This window comes from Acinonyx jubatus, chromosome B4 (assembly GCF_027475565.1).
Source record: "Acinonyx jubatus isolate Ajub_Pintada_27869175 chromosome B4, VMU_Ajub_asm_v1.0, whole genome shotgun sequence".
Classification (NCBI taxonomy): domain Eukaryota; kingdom Metazoa; phylum Chordata; class Mammalia; order Carnivora; family Felidae; genus Acinonyx; species Acinonyx jubatus.
This window is the reverse complement of record NC_069387.1, coordinates 138,785,891-138,800,700: the sequence shown is the minus strand read 5'-3', so window position 1 is coordinate 138,800,700 and position 14,810 is coordinate 138,785,891. Positions and strand designations below refer to the sequence as shown.

Genomic DNA, 14,810 nt, shown 5'->3' with positions numbered 1-14,810 from the left:
ATGCACCTGGACTACAGAGACAGCTGCTACAATAAATTAAAGGCTTGAGACTCTGTCCCCCCACCCCCCAGCCTCCAGAGCCAACAAGCGGACTGTACAAGGTCAATAATTTAAACCCCACCCCACCCCCCCCCACGCCCAGGCGCAGAGCCACGAGGTGGGGGAGGCACCCTCTCCCCCCAAATTAGCCACTGTACAAGTCCACCTTCCGACAGACACAGGTAGGACCGGGACCTGGGGTCCACACACACGGCCACCACCCCCACCCCGGGGCCTGCAGAAGGTGGGGGCGCCGGGAGGAGGGAACGCCCGCAAATAAATTAAACAATAAATAGCCCTCCTCAGGGTCAGACCATAAATAGACGTGCCCGCGCATAGGCGGCGGAGGCCCCAACGTTGCATTGCTAGTGCACAGACGTGCCCGGACGAACACTGACGGACAGGCGGGCGCAGGAAGGGGGGGGGGGGGAGCGGGCACCAGAGGCCCCGTGCCCCCCGTGAGCTGAGGCCACAGGACATGCTCCTGGTCCGACACAGTCCAACAGGCCTGCCTCCCGGAGCAGCACAAGAGAGGGACGGTCTCGGGGCCCCGCACCTGCCCAGGCCAGGCCGGACGGGACCCCGCCTGGACCGGAGCGTCTTTGGACAGACAGAGCTTGAAAAGACTAAGTCCCGCGAGAGCAGCGTTCGAAAAGGCACTCAAAGCGAAGGAAACAGCCCGGTGCCGAAGGCAAAGGTCACCAGGAGTCAGAGGTCACTGCCTGTGCAGGAAGCAGACAGCCCGGGTGGGGTGGGTCCCTCTGGCTCCACAAGCCAGGCCCGGGCCCCTCCTCACAAGCTCTCGCTGCTGGAGGTGGTGCTGGCCCCGTCGTCCACGTCCAGCGTGCGCAGCCGCAGGTCACAGCTCTCTGCGGGGCCACCCTCCGCCCCCAGCATCCAGGGGTGTGCGGAGATCTGGTCCAGCGACGGCCGCTCCGAGGGCCGCAGGGACAGACACCACTGAATGAGCTGCTGGCACTCTGCGGAGAGGAGGGGGGACGGTCAGGAGGGGGCGGGCTCCTCGGGCTCCGGTGCTCTCCGCGCCCCCCGCAGCCGGCACGCACCTGGGGACACCCTCCTCCGGAAGAAGAGGCGGCCTCGCAGGATCTCCTCGTCCTGCTCGAAGGGAATGTCCCCACACACCATGTCGTAGAGCAGCACGCCCAGGGACCACACCGTGGCCGAGCGCCCGTGGTAACGGTGGTAGCGGATCCACTCCGGGGGGCTGTACACCCGGGTGCCTGGGGGGACGCACGCGGGTTAGGACGTCCGCCCGGGGGTGGGGGGCAGGGGGCCGGCGCCCCACCAAACGAGCACCGAGGCCCTGCGCTCTACGCTCTACCGAGTCACCTCCGAGGCCCGGGCCGCGGGAGGCAGGGAGGCAGCCGGCCTCGAAATCCTGCGCGTCATCACCCTGGAAAAACCCGGCGCGCGGCCTCCCCAGCCACCCCGCCCGGCCGGGGGAGGAGCGGGTCACATGAGCGAGGGCTCGGGTTTCACAACAAACAGATGCGAGCCGAGGCTCGGGAGGCGGGCGGGGCGGGCGGCCCCGGCTTCCCCGCGCTCCGCAATGCGGGGATTTCTGCGGCGCCGCCCCCGCCCCCGCGCGGCACGCACGCGGCCCCCGCCCCCGCGCAGGGGGAGGCCCCGGCACTCCCGGCGCACACCCGCGCGCGCCCCGCCCCCGCCCGCCCGCCGCGAGCCCGCTCCCGGCGCGCGCGGCCTCCAACAGTCACCGGCCCCTCCGGGCGCCCCCGCCCGCCGCGGCCGCCGGCGCGCTCACCGTCGAAGTCGGTGTAGACCGTGTCCTTGAGCAGCGCGCCCGAGCCGAAGTCGATGAGCTTCAGCTCGCCGGAGCGCAGGTCCACCAGCAGGTTCTCGTCCTTGATGTCGCGGTGCACGACCCCGCAGCCGTGGCAGTGGCGCACGGCGGCCAGCACCTGAGCGAAGAAGCGGCGCGCCAGGGGCTCGTCCAGGGCGCCGCGCTCCGTGATGAAGTCGAAGAGGTCCTGGGCCGGCTCGGGCCGCTCGAGCACCAGCAGGAAGCCGTCGGGCCGTTCGAACCAGTCCAGCAGGCGGATGACGCCGCGCGCGCCGCCCGCCGCGCCCACCTTGCGCAGCAGCACCACCTCGAGGGGCACGGCCGCGCCGCCCTGCGGGACACGGCGGTCAGCGCGCGCCGCGCCGCAGCGGCCCCGACCCCGGCCCCGGCCCGCCCCACGGCGCCCGCACTTACGATGGTGCCCCACTCGGTCACCCGCTCCTTCACCACGTGCTTCACGGCCACCTGGGGACGGGGGTGGGGGGAGGACGCGAGTGGTCAGGCCCGAAGACACGCGACGACGCGCGCGGTGGGCGAGAAACCCGGGTCCGCCCGGCGGCCCGACTCACCGGGAGTCCGTCGGCGATGCGGCTGCCCGCGTAGACTGTTCCGAAGCCTCCGCTGCCCAACACGGCGCCCACCTGGTACACCTTCTCGAAGCTCTCCTTGTCCGCCTTAACTGTGGGGACCGCGCGCGGGTGGGGTTGGTGCGGCCCGGCGCGTCCCGGTCCCCCTCCCCCGGCCCGGGCGCCCCGGCTCCTCCGCCCCCGGCGCCCCCCAGCCCCGCGCGCACCTGGCTGCAGGATCTTCACCGGGAGGTGGTCCACGCCGCCTGGCCCGCAGAGGTGCGCCAGGGAACCGAACTTGGAGAGCAGCATCGCGGGCGGCAGCGGGGCGCGGGCCCGCGGCCCCCGGGCTCTCCGCCGCCTCTCACCCGGCCCGGCTCCCCGCGCGGCAGCAGACGCGAGAGGGCGGCCTCCCGGCGCCGCGCGGAGCCCCGAGCCTCGGACGGAGGCGGCCGCGGCGGCGAGGCGGGAAGCGCTGGGACCCGCTCGGGCGAGGCAGTCCGCGCGGCGCAGGGGCCCCGGGCCGAGCCGCGCGTGGACCGCGTGCGCGCGCAGCAGCGAGCGGCTCACACGCCCCGGCCGCCTCGCCCCGGGGTTTTGGGCCGCGGCGACCGTATCCCTCCGCGGGGGCGGGGCGATCGGAACCCCGCCCCCTTCCGCGGGGTCTGAGCACCGGGGGGCGCTCCCGGGGGCGCGCGCGGGCGGCCGAGACGACGGCCTGGCCGGGCCGGGCGCCTCCACCTGGGGTTGGCGAGGTCTGGTGGGCCAGGGGTGCGCGGAGAGACGCCCGGAACTAGCTCGCTATAGTGGAGCCGCGGAGGCGCACAGAGTGGCGTGGCGGTACACGTCACCCCCCTCCCGCGCGCGCGCGCGCACACACACCGCGCACGCGCAGCTCCTGCGCGGGCGGCGGCCGAGACGTGTGGGGCGGGGCCGCGGGAGCCAATAGAAGTCGGGGTTTTCAAAGGGCCCCGAAGCCCCGGCCAATGGTGGTGTGTGGGCGGAGCAGGGACTCACCAGCCCCGCCCCAGGCCTTGCCGGGGAAGGTCAGCCGCAGAACCCGCGCCCCCCTCCGCCGCGTCCCCAGCGGACAGCTAGACCACGCGGGCTGCTGTAGGTTCAGGGTTCCGAGCAGAGGCGGGAGTCCTGGAGGCAACCCCCGTGGGCCCCGGACCGTGCGAATAGGTGTCCGGCATTCCGCGCCCAGCCCGAGGAGGCAGTGCCGCCCTCTCGGGGACCCCCGCTCAGCCGCTGCGCTCGGGAGATCGCAGCCCGTGGCGCGGGCGAAGCGCTGACCCTGTCTCCGGCGTCCCCGGTTCACCCCCCCACCCCCCGTCCCCGGTTCACCCCGGGGCCGTTGTTCTGACCGGGACTTGACCTCGAGCCCGCAGCCTGAGGTCCCTGACCACGCATCCCCTCCTTGGAACCTTTGCTCTGCTGTCCCCATGCCTAGAGCACCCTTTTCTGCCCTCCACCCACCTGGCTGTTCTCCAGGTCCAGCTGCTGACCACCTTTCCGAGGGACTCCACCTTGACCACTACACATGGCTGTAGTCTGGACCCGAGCCTGTTCCCTGACCTCAGTACCACACAGAATCACCTGTGTGGAGTGGTCAAACCTTGAAGGTTGCTGACCTCGGCCCAAGGTCACCAGCCTGTGCTGCTCAGGACTCGAATGTGAGCCGCTGTCCGCCAGTTACAGTAGCAGTAGCGCAGTCTCCCCCCACCCCCACCCCCTCCCACCCCCCACCCCGCTGTCTCGAAGGGGGTTGAGGGTTGGGGGAGCCAAGGGGCCGAGGCGCTGGCATTGCAGGTGCTCTCTGTGGACCCTGCCGTCCAGCCTGGGGTCTAATCATTGCAGGCACATCCCTGGGCCCATTTGGGGTCCCCTTCAGGTGTGCCCCCCAAGGATGCACACTCAAGGGCCTCAGGGGCCTGGGCTGGCCTGCTGGCTCCTGCAGCACACCCAACCTCCCCCAAGCCACCCCCCTTCACTGCCATTCGCTGCCACTGTTACTGCCCCAGGGCAGAAAGTAGGCCCTTCACCAATCCAGCTCTCAGATTCTCTGTCCACCGTCCTCCTGCAGCATGGGCCTGTGAGGGCAGGGGGCCCCACAGGGTCAGATCCAAGGTAGAGGGCAGGAGCCCACCCCTTCAGCCAAATCCACACAGCACCTGTTGTGGGGCTATCGTCCACTTGTGGGTCCTCCCGAGGACCAGCAGAGGGTCCCAGGACCCGTCCGCCAGAGAGTAGTAAACCTCAGGTCAGGCTGTAATGGGTTCCTGGACCCGGCCTCCACCTGCACTGGGCTGGGGAGGGTGGGAATGATGGAGGGTGTCCTGGGTGTAGGTGATAACCATGGCAAGGTGTGGTTCTGAGATGGGCCTGGTTCCACCGACAGGAGCTGATGTCTCCAGTGGCCTCTCTGGTGTGCCCCCAGTCCATCGTGTGAATCTCCAGGCCAGCCCTCCTCACGTGCCCTGGCCCCGTGTGCCCTGTGGGTCCCTCATCTTGGGAGTTAGCCTTGGGAGGCCAGCATCCCAGGGGCGGAGCACGCCCCCACCCCCAGCTCCCGGGTCTTGGTCTGAAAACCTCGAGTCTCCCCAAACTCAGAGCAGGGTTCACTCATACTTCTTCAGAAAGCGGTGGAATGAATATGTGTCCTGTCTACAGTCCCTCAAGCTCTGAGGATGGTCTGGGCCATCTGTGGAAGCCTCTGGAAGGCTCCAGGAGTGGGGAAGGGGTTGCTGGCCTTGTCTGGGAGGTAGAGGACGGGGCAGGAGGCAGCCTTTTTTCTGGGGTGGGGATTTTCTCAGAGCCCTTATCCGTTGTAGACACTGCCCTGTGTGTTGCCCGTGTGCTGTCGTGTGAGCCTGTGTGTGTGTGCACGTGTGGGCCAGTGTGTGCGTAGCCTTCCCCGACTGGGAGCTCTGCGAGGGATCGTGCTGGACCCGGGCCCTCCACCAGGGCCTGTCCATGGCTGTCAGGGTCTCTTTCAGCCTCCCTCTGGCCTGAGGAGTGGGCAGGGGGCCGGTATTTCTGCCTGTGCAGCCACCCAGGGCCCCAGGTCCACTCTGGCAGGGCGCCGGGGACCTCTCCCCGCCCCTCCCTGCAGTGGGGCACCACCCACCCCTTTCTCAGCTTGGCAGACGGAGGCTCCGAGGGATTCTTCCAGTTGTGGAGTCTCTGTCCTCCTTGGTAGGGGTGGTGCAAAGCCGGATCAGAGTCAAGGAGCTTTTGCCCTTCTGCCCTGGGTGTGGCTCTTGGAGATGACCCCAGGCCATCCCATCCCTGCAGGTCTGGTTCCCACCACACCACCAGCAATGTAGATTGCCAGTCCCTGCTGGTTTTTTTCTCCTGGTTTCTTGAAGGCCTACCCGGTGGGCTTTAAAAATAGCTCTGAAACCCACAGGCAGGTGTGGCCCAGGCGAGGACCTCCATGAGCAGCAGAGCTGGGGACAACTCTGCTCACAGACAGGAGAGGCCACCAGATGGTGGGCTCGACTGGGGTTCAGGTACCGGGTCCTCAGCCTGCTGCCCCACCGACCACGGAGAGCCAGGCCCTGTCCCTTGGCCTCTCGTGGCCCTTGAAGGCGTCGGAGGTCAGGCCAGCGTGCTAAGGGTGTCTCCATCCCGGGACCATCCTGCCGAGAGTGGCAGCCACAGCCGGCTTCCATAGGGCAGACCCTGCGAGAGGGTCCCTGCCCCTGGTGCTGGAAACAGCCGGCCCGTGGGTCACCCTATCCTGCTGGCAGGAGGGCTGCACTGTTGCTATGGTGACTGGAGCCAGGCTCGTCTCCGGGACAACGAAGGGAGAGGGAAGTGGACAGAAGATGGCCTGGGTCACTCACACTCTGTGCCTCCTGCACACACACAAACCCCGCACAGACACACTTGTGCAAACATACATTTGCTCACACGCTTCTGAACATGCCCACAGAGCTGGAGAAGGGGGGGCGGGGAGGGAGGGCACACACAGGGGGCTGCCCTCCAAGCCTCCAGGCCCCCTCAGGCCTCCCCCGGGCCCTCTTCCCTGCTCTCTGGTGGTCTTGTCCACCCCAGTCCCCGTACCAACAACTAAGGCCTCCTCAATCTGCCCCTTTCCAGCTGTCCCTGACACCCCACAGGTTTGCTCGGCCCTGCCTTGGCCTCGAGATACCCCTCAACCTAGGCCATGCCTCTGTCCCATCTCCCTAGCCGCCCCCCACCAGCCCACCCATGCTCCCCCTGGACCCCCTCCCTGCTTCCAGCCTCCAACAGCCCAGTCTCTACATCCTCTGCAACCCGTCTTTCCAGCTCCTGCCTTCTGCCAGTATGCTGCCACCAGGACTGCCCTGGCCGGCAGGGTTACCCCCGGTGACTTGGCCCACGGTCACAGCCACCACCCTAAGCCACCTCTGGCCTCTGCTCTGACTGCAGGAACCCCTGGCCTTCCCAGGTCTGTCCTCTCCCGGGCCCGCACACCTGGCTTGTTGGCTCCCAGACAACACCCAGCTCTGTACCAGCACCCGCTCCTGCCCCAGCCCCCAGCTGGGCCCTGAGAACTCGGTGACACAGCCCGGCGCCCCCGCCCCTCCTCCAGCGTCTGCACAAGCCGCAGCAGGGGCGTCTGGGTGAGGCGGAAGGGCCTTCCCTCCGGCCTCCACTTGCCTCACCTCCGTTGTGGCCTCTCACCCGCTAGGGAGGGGAGCCAGCAGGACTGGGCCAGGGTTTTGTAACATTTCCCAAAGGCAACAGGGGTTAGGGCCTGGGCTGGGGTGGGGTGAAAATGCGTGGGAGCCAGTGGGCGGCGGTGGCCTGTGTGAACTCTGGCCTCCCTGCCCAGGGGGCCCCGGTCTGGCCTGACCCCCGGCCAAGGCCGGCCTGCGTTCGAGAACTGTCGCCCCCTCTTGATGGCACACCCACGCCACCGTGGACCCTTTAGCCAGCGAGCCCCCTCAGGCCTGGCAACGGCTGCCCCTGCTTCTGGTGGGCAGGGCCTGAAAAACCGAAGAAGCCGGGGGAGGGTCCAGGCCTAACCTGGGGAGGGGCCAGGTCCCCAGTAGAGCTGACCCGAGCACAGCTGGACTGGACACCCCAAGCCCAGCCTTGAGGGTGGCGGTGATGGGAACGGTGACCATCTGCCCACAGAAACCCTCTCCCCACAGAGACCCTCAGGCCAGCGACGGGGACCAGGCTGGCCCCGGACGGTGGGCATCAGCTCCCCGGCCACTTAGCTAGGGCCTATCTCCTCCCTCCCTTGGGACCGCCCTCTGACCCAAGCTGAGTAGCCTCAGCTGGTCCCCATCCACCCCTCAGGCCAAGTCCCTGCTCTGCCACCAGCCCATGCCAGGACCATGGGCACATCCCCACCCTCTCCTCACCTGGGCCTCCCCGTCTGCGGGAACTCTGATCACCCTCGCGTGGGTCCGGAAGGAGGACCCAGTGAGGTGCCTGTGAGGTGTTTCCCACACGCAGCAGAGGCTGCGCAGCAGAGGCAGCAGAGGCTGCGCATCAGAGGCCGCAGGAGGCCTCTGATGGACATGACTGCGGGGTCTCTGTCTGTTGTCCTGGGCACGGGCCCTGGATTTCATCGATAGAGTCAGGGGTTTCCCCGGGACCAGGAGACATGGGACGAGGCCCAGTTCACCCGGGCAGCTCCACCCCCACCATGCTGAGAACCTCAAGGCCAAGGAGCCCTGCCTGGATTAGGGGAGGGCTGTCCCACATCCCTCCTGCTTGCCCTGGGGGCCTGGGGCCCCAGGGGCTAGGGTGGCCGTGCCACCCTCTGCGGGGACCCCACACCCTGTCCCCCCAGGACCGGGTGCAGTCTCTGAGAACCTAGCCAGGGAAAGTCCTGCAGCCTCTGTGGATGACGTCCAGGCTGGACGGGACCGTCGCCCCACTCCACTCCAACCTCCAGCATGCAGACAAGGGTGAGGTGTGGCAGGGGCTATGAGGGTGATCCTCAAGGAGCCAGAAGCTGGCTCTGCCTGGGTTTGCCTCTGATTTGCATGAAGCTCCCACTGGCCAGGGTTCAGGATCCACGCAGGCAGTGGGTCCCATGTGGGATCTTCCTGGAGGAGGAGGCCCAACTCAGCCGGGTCTCCAAGGCTGACAGAACAGAGGGAGGGCGTGGGGGGCTCTCAGCACCTGTGACCTCCAGGGCCCAGGCTGGGGCAACAGCGGGGCCAAAGGTGTGGGGACAAGACTTGTGCCATTTGGAGCCAGTCAGGGAGTCTCTCTAGAGCGGACGGGGCTGGTGTCCTGAGTCCCAGAGGGATTCAGGGACCTTGGGGCCCCGGGGCCCAAGCAGTGATGACGTAGTCTTGGGCCAGTCCCGGCACTGGCCCAGGCCACTCAGACCACACTCAGGTCGTGGAGGAACTGTCCCCTGCAAATGGACCCCCAGAGTGTCCGGAGCACAGACCCCCTGAGGGCCTGGTCACAGCAAACATGAGCTCGGGACACAGTATGGCCTCGGATATGTGCGTTTAGTGAGCACTTCCTGCATACCTGCTGTGCTCCGTCACTCACATACCCCCACTGCAGCCCTTGTGGGGATATTGCTTTTATACTACAGCAGAGACAGCAGTGGTCTTCGGGGACACTGAGGGGGAAGCCTGAGGAAGGATGAGCCCACGGGTGGCCACTGGCCCAGCCGAGCGCACAGGAGAGTGTCACTGCGAGGGCAGGAGCTCCACCCAAGAACAGGTGAGGCTTGGGAAGAACTTCAGGTCAGGCCTCAGCTGGCCCCTCCCTTCTGGCCCCAGGCAGCACCCACACAGCTCTGAGCCGGTAAGCCGGGGAGCACTGTGGGTCTTCTCCTTTAATGGTTCGGAAATAGCCAGCCTGGAGCGAGTCCCCCGATGCCCAGGCATGTCAGTGGTTCCAAGGAAGGTCCAGTGTGGCCCAAAGTTCTGCTCCTGGCTGAAGGACGAGACCGGCACTGGCTGAGGCCCGTGAGGTGCTCAGCACCCTGGAGGCCTGAGGTGGCGCACAAGCATCCGTGGACCCGAGATTCAGCTGGCCCCTGCTTTCCGTGCCCGCTGGGGGTGGACCCGGGCCGTGCGCAGGGGCCGGACCCCGGGGGGCGCAGGCTGGAGCAGGGCTGGGCAGGGCAGAGCACATCTGCCAGGTGAGCCCCAGGAGGCCCCATCTAGCCTTCCAGACCCTCCTCACTGCAGGTTTTGCCAGAGGGACCAGGTCTGGCTCCCGGAAGCGTCCCCAGTGCCGGCCGGGGTTGGGCACTGAGAGGCACGTGGGCATTCGGATCCCAAGGTACGGCAGGAGTGTGGGGGCTCAGGATGTGGGCCCGCTGCGGGAGGTCAGTATTCAGGGGCTGCTGGCCGCACCCGTGAGGGAGGAAGAGGATGGTCTGGTCACCCTGAGCCCCAAGCCTGGGCTAGAGGACTTTCCCGGCTTATCATGTTGTTCTGTGGGGAGGGGGAGTGCGGGGCAGGTAAAGGAGAAAGGGTTTGGGGCTGCTGTGGCTCTGCCCCCCACCCTGAGTCTAAGCTCCAACCCAGACTGGGGGCGGCCAGAGAGCCCACCGAGGCCCTGTCTCTGTCCCCAGGCAGGAGGTGACCTGGACAGAGCATCTGGTTCAAAAGAAGTAGCTGGGCTGGCTTCCACCTCAAGGCCACTCCCCTGTTCCTGAAAGTGACAGTGGAAGGGGGGGCAGGGCCAGGGAGGACCCTAGCCAGCGCAGAAGCTGAACAGGCCTCTGGTGAGGAGATGCCCCCATCCCGCGTCCCCCTGCTCACTCCTGCTGACCCCCAAGTGGGACTGGGCCACCGCGGGGCTCCCCAGGTATTCTGGGGCCCAGGAGCTTAGAGGGACCCAGTCTGGCTGGGAGGACAGCACAGAGCTCCCCAGCGGCTGGTCAGCCTGCACCAGGGTTCAGATGATCGGTAAAGCACTTCGAACAGGTAAGCACACGGGTCTGTGTGCGTGAGGCCAGCCAGCCCGTGTGGACCAGGCAGGTGGTGACCAGATGTCCGTGGTGGGCACTCCAGCACGGGGGCTCCTTATCACGTGTGCTCCCTGTCTTCCCAAGCCCCTTCCCAGCCAGCTCAGGCACCCTGGCAGGTGGAGCAGCCCCCTGGCTGGAAGCAGGACAACTGAGTCACGGTGGGGTTGCGGGCAGGGCCTCGCAGACCCTGTGTGGACCCTCCCCCCCCGCCGGCACTGGCACCCACGCTGGGATCCAGGGCCCAGCACCCTATAAAAGCCTGGAGGCTGGAGTCCAGGCTGGGTTGGAGATGGGTGTGGCCAGGGTGGGGGACCAGGACGGGGAGAGCAGCGCAGGGTGGAGGGTGGGGGCTGAGCTGGGCCAGGCCACACCTGACTGGGAAGAGAAGTTGGGCTGCAGCACAGCGGGGGGGGGGGGGGGGGGGTGCGCTCACCCCACGCTAGAGGTCAGGCGCCTTCCGGGGACTGACGCAGTCACCCGGGGTGGGGGGCGGGGAGGGGGGGAACAGCTACTGAGTCACCACAGAGAAATGGAAAGAATTCTGTGCTTTTACTCTCTGGCTAAGCTCCCCTACGCCCAAGAAATTCCCCATCCCAAGCCACCAGCGCCTCCCTGCCCAGACCCCCTTCCTGCTTCCTGTGGGCCTGGCTCCCCCCCACTGCCCTGGGGGGGCAGTTTCCTCAGGGCACGGTGGGGGGGGGCGGGGGGCAGCCCTGCGCAGGGGGCCGGAGGTGGGGGGGAACCAAGAGGTGCCTAAGAGCCAACCTGGCCCAGAGTGGACCCTGTGCCAGCTCCCTCTACCTCCTTTTGGGCCCCCCCCAGGGCCTGGCTGGGCTCCAGACGGGGGCCTTGTCTCTCCTTCATCAACAGCACAGCAGCGTCAGCCCCTTGGGGGTCTGGGCCCCCGGGGCTTCCGCGCTGAGCCTGTCATCACCCAGCACTGCCCGGGAGACCCGATGGGGGGCGTTGCAGGTGCCCCCCACTCGCAGCCAGGCCAGGCTCCTCCCTTCCGGCCCAGGCCCCACCCTGGGGACTCGGTCCTTCCCCTGAGGGCCCCAGGCAATATCCGACACTGACCCTCTGCCCTCTCACCCCCGTCTCTGTGCCGCACCCGGGGCGTTCCCAGAGTGGCTTTCCAGGCAGCGTCAGCCGGAGGGGAGCCGCTGACTTGTGGTTTCTGGGACGCGCTGCCAGTCCGGGGTTTCGACCCGGCCCTGGAGTCCCTCCCAGGCCGGCGAGGCAGCTCCTCTGGGACCCAGGGCCGAGCCCCCCCCCCCCCAACTACAGGGGCCCCGGTGTCCACCCCACCCCCGCCCGGCCCTCCCCCAGCCCCAGCGCCCAGGCTCTGCTGCTCTCGACCCCCGCTGGCCCTCCTTCTCGGGACACCTCTGGAGCCTGCTTCCGAACACCACTCCCTGGCTGGAAACCTTCAGTGGCTCCCTCTCGCCTGTGGAGGAAAGACAGAGCCACCGGGCCTCAGTTCTCTGAGCTGCAAGATGGGTCTCCTGGGAGCGCCGTCTGCCCCCACAGAGCCGTTAGGGGAAGGTGTGGGTGGGGAGGCGCCTGACGGGCTGGGTGGGTAGGGTGCCCATAGTGTCCTGCAGCCCGGTGTGACCCGCTTCTGTGTCTCCCGCCCCTTCCTAGCACCCAGACCCTCTGCCGATGCCCCTGACTTCTAGGCACTAAAACACACCATTCCCATCCCCCCATCCAGGCTTCACCTGGGCTTTGCCTCTTCCCAAGGCCCAGAGCCCGGGACCAGGGCAGGGCCGGCTGGGCAGGCTCGGGGTGCATGTTGGCCTGAAGTGGGGCGGGGGGGGGGGGGCAGCTGCGGGAACTAGCTCAGGCCTGGGGGGCGTCCTTCGGGTCCTGGATTCCAGGTACCGGCATCCTTCCTGGGGCCGAAGCGTATCTGTTGGTGAGCAGGGGCAGGACAGGGAGGGGAGGCAGAGAGCCACTGCCACACCTCTGCGCAGGACCCGCCCATCACCCCTCTCTTCACGTGGGGCTCTCAGGGCAGAGATGGGGCATGCTGTCCTCCTCTTGCTCCCCATTTACATATTGGGAAACTGAGGCTCAGGAGCGCAAACAGCCAGCCAGGCCGCGGTTGCCGCCCCATCACAGGCTAGACGCCTGAGGCTGGGGCTCACTGGGCCAGGAGCCAGGGGAGGGGAGGTACGGGAGCTTGGGTGGGTGGCCAGGCCTGGGCTCCGTGCGAGTCCCGGAGGCCGGGTAGGAGGGGCTGGCTGCGCCCCCGGCTGGCGTTCCCCATGTCCAGCACCACCAGGGTGCAGGTGGGGGGTGTCTCCCGTGGGGACGATCTAGGGTCCAGGAGGCTGGGAGAGGAGGTGGGGGCAGAGGGACGCCAGCCAGGCCAAGGGGAGGTGTCTTAGCGAGGCCTGCGGGGACAGGGTGGCAGGAAGGAGCCCAGGATTGGGGCAGGAGGGGCGGGCTGGGCCGCGCCAGGCAGAGGGCCTCTGTGGACGGTCTGCGGTCCTGAAGTCTCCCTTCCAGGATTTGGTGACTCCAGCGCAGGCCGGGCTGCGGCGCTCTCAGGGAGGCGGGCGGGGGCCGGTGTCCGGGCAGCCTGGGCACCGTGGCCGCAGGCGTGCCGACGCAGGGCAGCGCGTCGACACTGATGCTGGCCTTCTCTCAGCGAGCACGGGGGTCTGGAGGGCACGGGCCGGGCTGACCTAGGACTGAGAGTGGGGTGGGCAGAGCCAGGGCAGGGCCGCAGAGGGCGTCTTGGCAACTACCCGGTGGCCAGGCCCCGGGCCATATGTGGCCTCCCGTGCACCTGTCTCTGTGTCTCTGACCTGTGGAGGGGAGCAAAGCGGCTGCCTCCCAGCCCCTTGCCCCCCCTCCCTTGGCCCGGCCTTCGGGGCTCTGCTGCCTGGTACAGCCCTGCCATCTGCCGCTGGGCGGGGGCCCTGGGGTGCTGCCCATGACGCACGCTGCGGCCTCTGTTCTGCCTGCCTCCTGGCAGGATCCCAGCGCATGTGCGCACGTGGACATGACCCCCCCACCACACACACACACGGTCAGACCGGTTCTACATGGCTGGCTGTTGGCCTGTGTCGGACAAGCCTGCCTCACGGATGTCCGCCCCCTCCTTCACCTCTAGCCTTGGTTTCCCCACCTGAGACCTCAGTGGGCCGGGCCCGGGAGGAGCCTCACAGCTGCAGGGGGAGGGGAGCAGGAAGAGGGCAGACCCGGGTCAGTGGGGGACCTTGGAGACCCCCAAATGCGGCTGAGTGGCGGGGGGGTGATCACACACGTGTGCCCGCCCCCCTGAGTGGGTGGGTGTACCAGCTGGGTCCTCCCCTGGTGGGGCTGACCCACAGACCCCAAGTCGCTCCAGCAGGGTGCCCGAGTCAGTTCATCCCTGTCGCTTAGGTAGCTGCTCCGCTGACTCATTAACAACACACCTGCCCCATGGCTCACCCTGTCCCCTGGGCTCCCCTGTGGTGGATGGTGACACCTTTCCCCACCTGTCACTGGGACCATTTAGGTCATCCTGGCTTGTGGGTGCCCCCCTCAACCGCTTCTGGCCCCTGCGCCGGAGGGGTGCAGGTGGCCCCCCCACGAGCCCCCCGTCCACTGAGAAGCCCCGAGGCCCCGACACCTGAGCTGCTGCAGCCCTCACAGCTCATGACCAGGCCTCACCCACAGGCTTCCTCTCTGGGCCAGCGTAGCCAGCCCCGCCCCCCTCGCTGGGCAGCAGTGTGGCTCTCCCATGAAGGGACCCCAGCCCCGAGCCTGACAGAGGGCACCGAGGGCCTACACTTGTCCCCTGCCACCCCCAGGACCCTTGGACCCACCCAAGCAATTGCCACCTCTCGGGCCCCCTCCAGCGGGAAGCCCCTGCGGCCCAAGGGGCTCTGCTCTGCTCTTGCCCTGCCTGGGACAGTCGGTTAAGAGGGTCTCTCGCCCTGGGTGGGGCAGAGGGGAGGAGAGGGGGGCGGCCCCGGGGCACTTGGATGCACCACCAGGTGGTGTCTAGGCAGGGAGTGGCACCAGAGATCAGGATCCAGGAGGCCTGGGCCCAGCGGGCAGGCAGGGTGTGGGCTGTCAGGGGCGTCGGGGACTGGGATGAGGGACAGGCTAGGGGCATAGGCCAGGGCGTGCAGCGGGGAGACGGTGGGTGGTGCGGTCAGGAGGCGGGGGCGGAGTCGGGGGGATGGGGGACCCGGTGGGAGCCTTGTGGCCTGTGGCTGTGGGGCAGGGGCAGCTGGGGACACAATGGGCCCTTGTCCGGCCTGCTGAGGCTCCTGGGTGCCGAGCAGGGACCCGTGGGGCGCCCTGAGCAAACACACGCCCTGTTCCGGCTGCACACGGTGTCCTGGGACAGGCGGCCATGGCGCGGGGCCAGCAGAGAGGGTGAAGGCAGGGCCAGGGCACAGCCACCAGCCGGAGCTGCCCCTGCCGG

The 14,810-nt window shown here is 68.1% G+C and overlaps 1 protein-coding gene and 1 long non-coding RNA gene across 2 annotated transcripts; both read right to left on the bottom strand.

Annotated features, from left to right (window-relative positions):
• Nucleotides 1-85: 85 nt before the first annotated feature.
• PIM3 (Pim-3 proto-oncogene, serine/threonine kinase) lies at nt 86-3,022 on the bottom strand. The gene is made up of 6 exons (XM_027070400.2): nt 2,655-3,022; nt 2,431-2,540; nt 2,276-2,326; nt 1,823-2,192; nt 1,104-1,280; nt 86-1,019 (listed from the first exon to the last, which is right to left on the bottom strand). The coding sequence occupies exons 1-6, from the start codon at nt 2,737-2,739 to the stop codon at nt 832-834; spliced, it is 981 nt and encodes a 326-aa protein (XP_026926201.1). The 5' UTR covers nt 2,740-3,022; the 3' UTR covers nt 86-831.
• A 7,782-nt stretch (nt 3,023-10,804) lies between these two features.
• LOC113602864 (uncharacterized) lies at nt 10,805-13,909 on the bottom strand. Its single transcript, XR_003424393.2, has 3 exons — nt 12,384-13,909; nt 12,103-12,276; nt 10,805-11,828 (listed from the first exon to the last, which is right to left on the bottom strand). It is a non-coding gene; the product is annotated as an uncharacterized LOC113602864 (long non-coding RNA).
• Between the last annotated feature and the right edge of the window lie 901 nt (nt 13,910-14,810).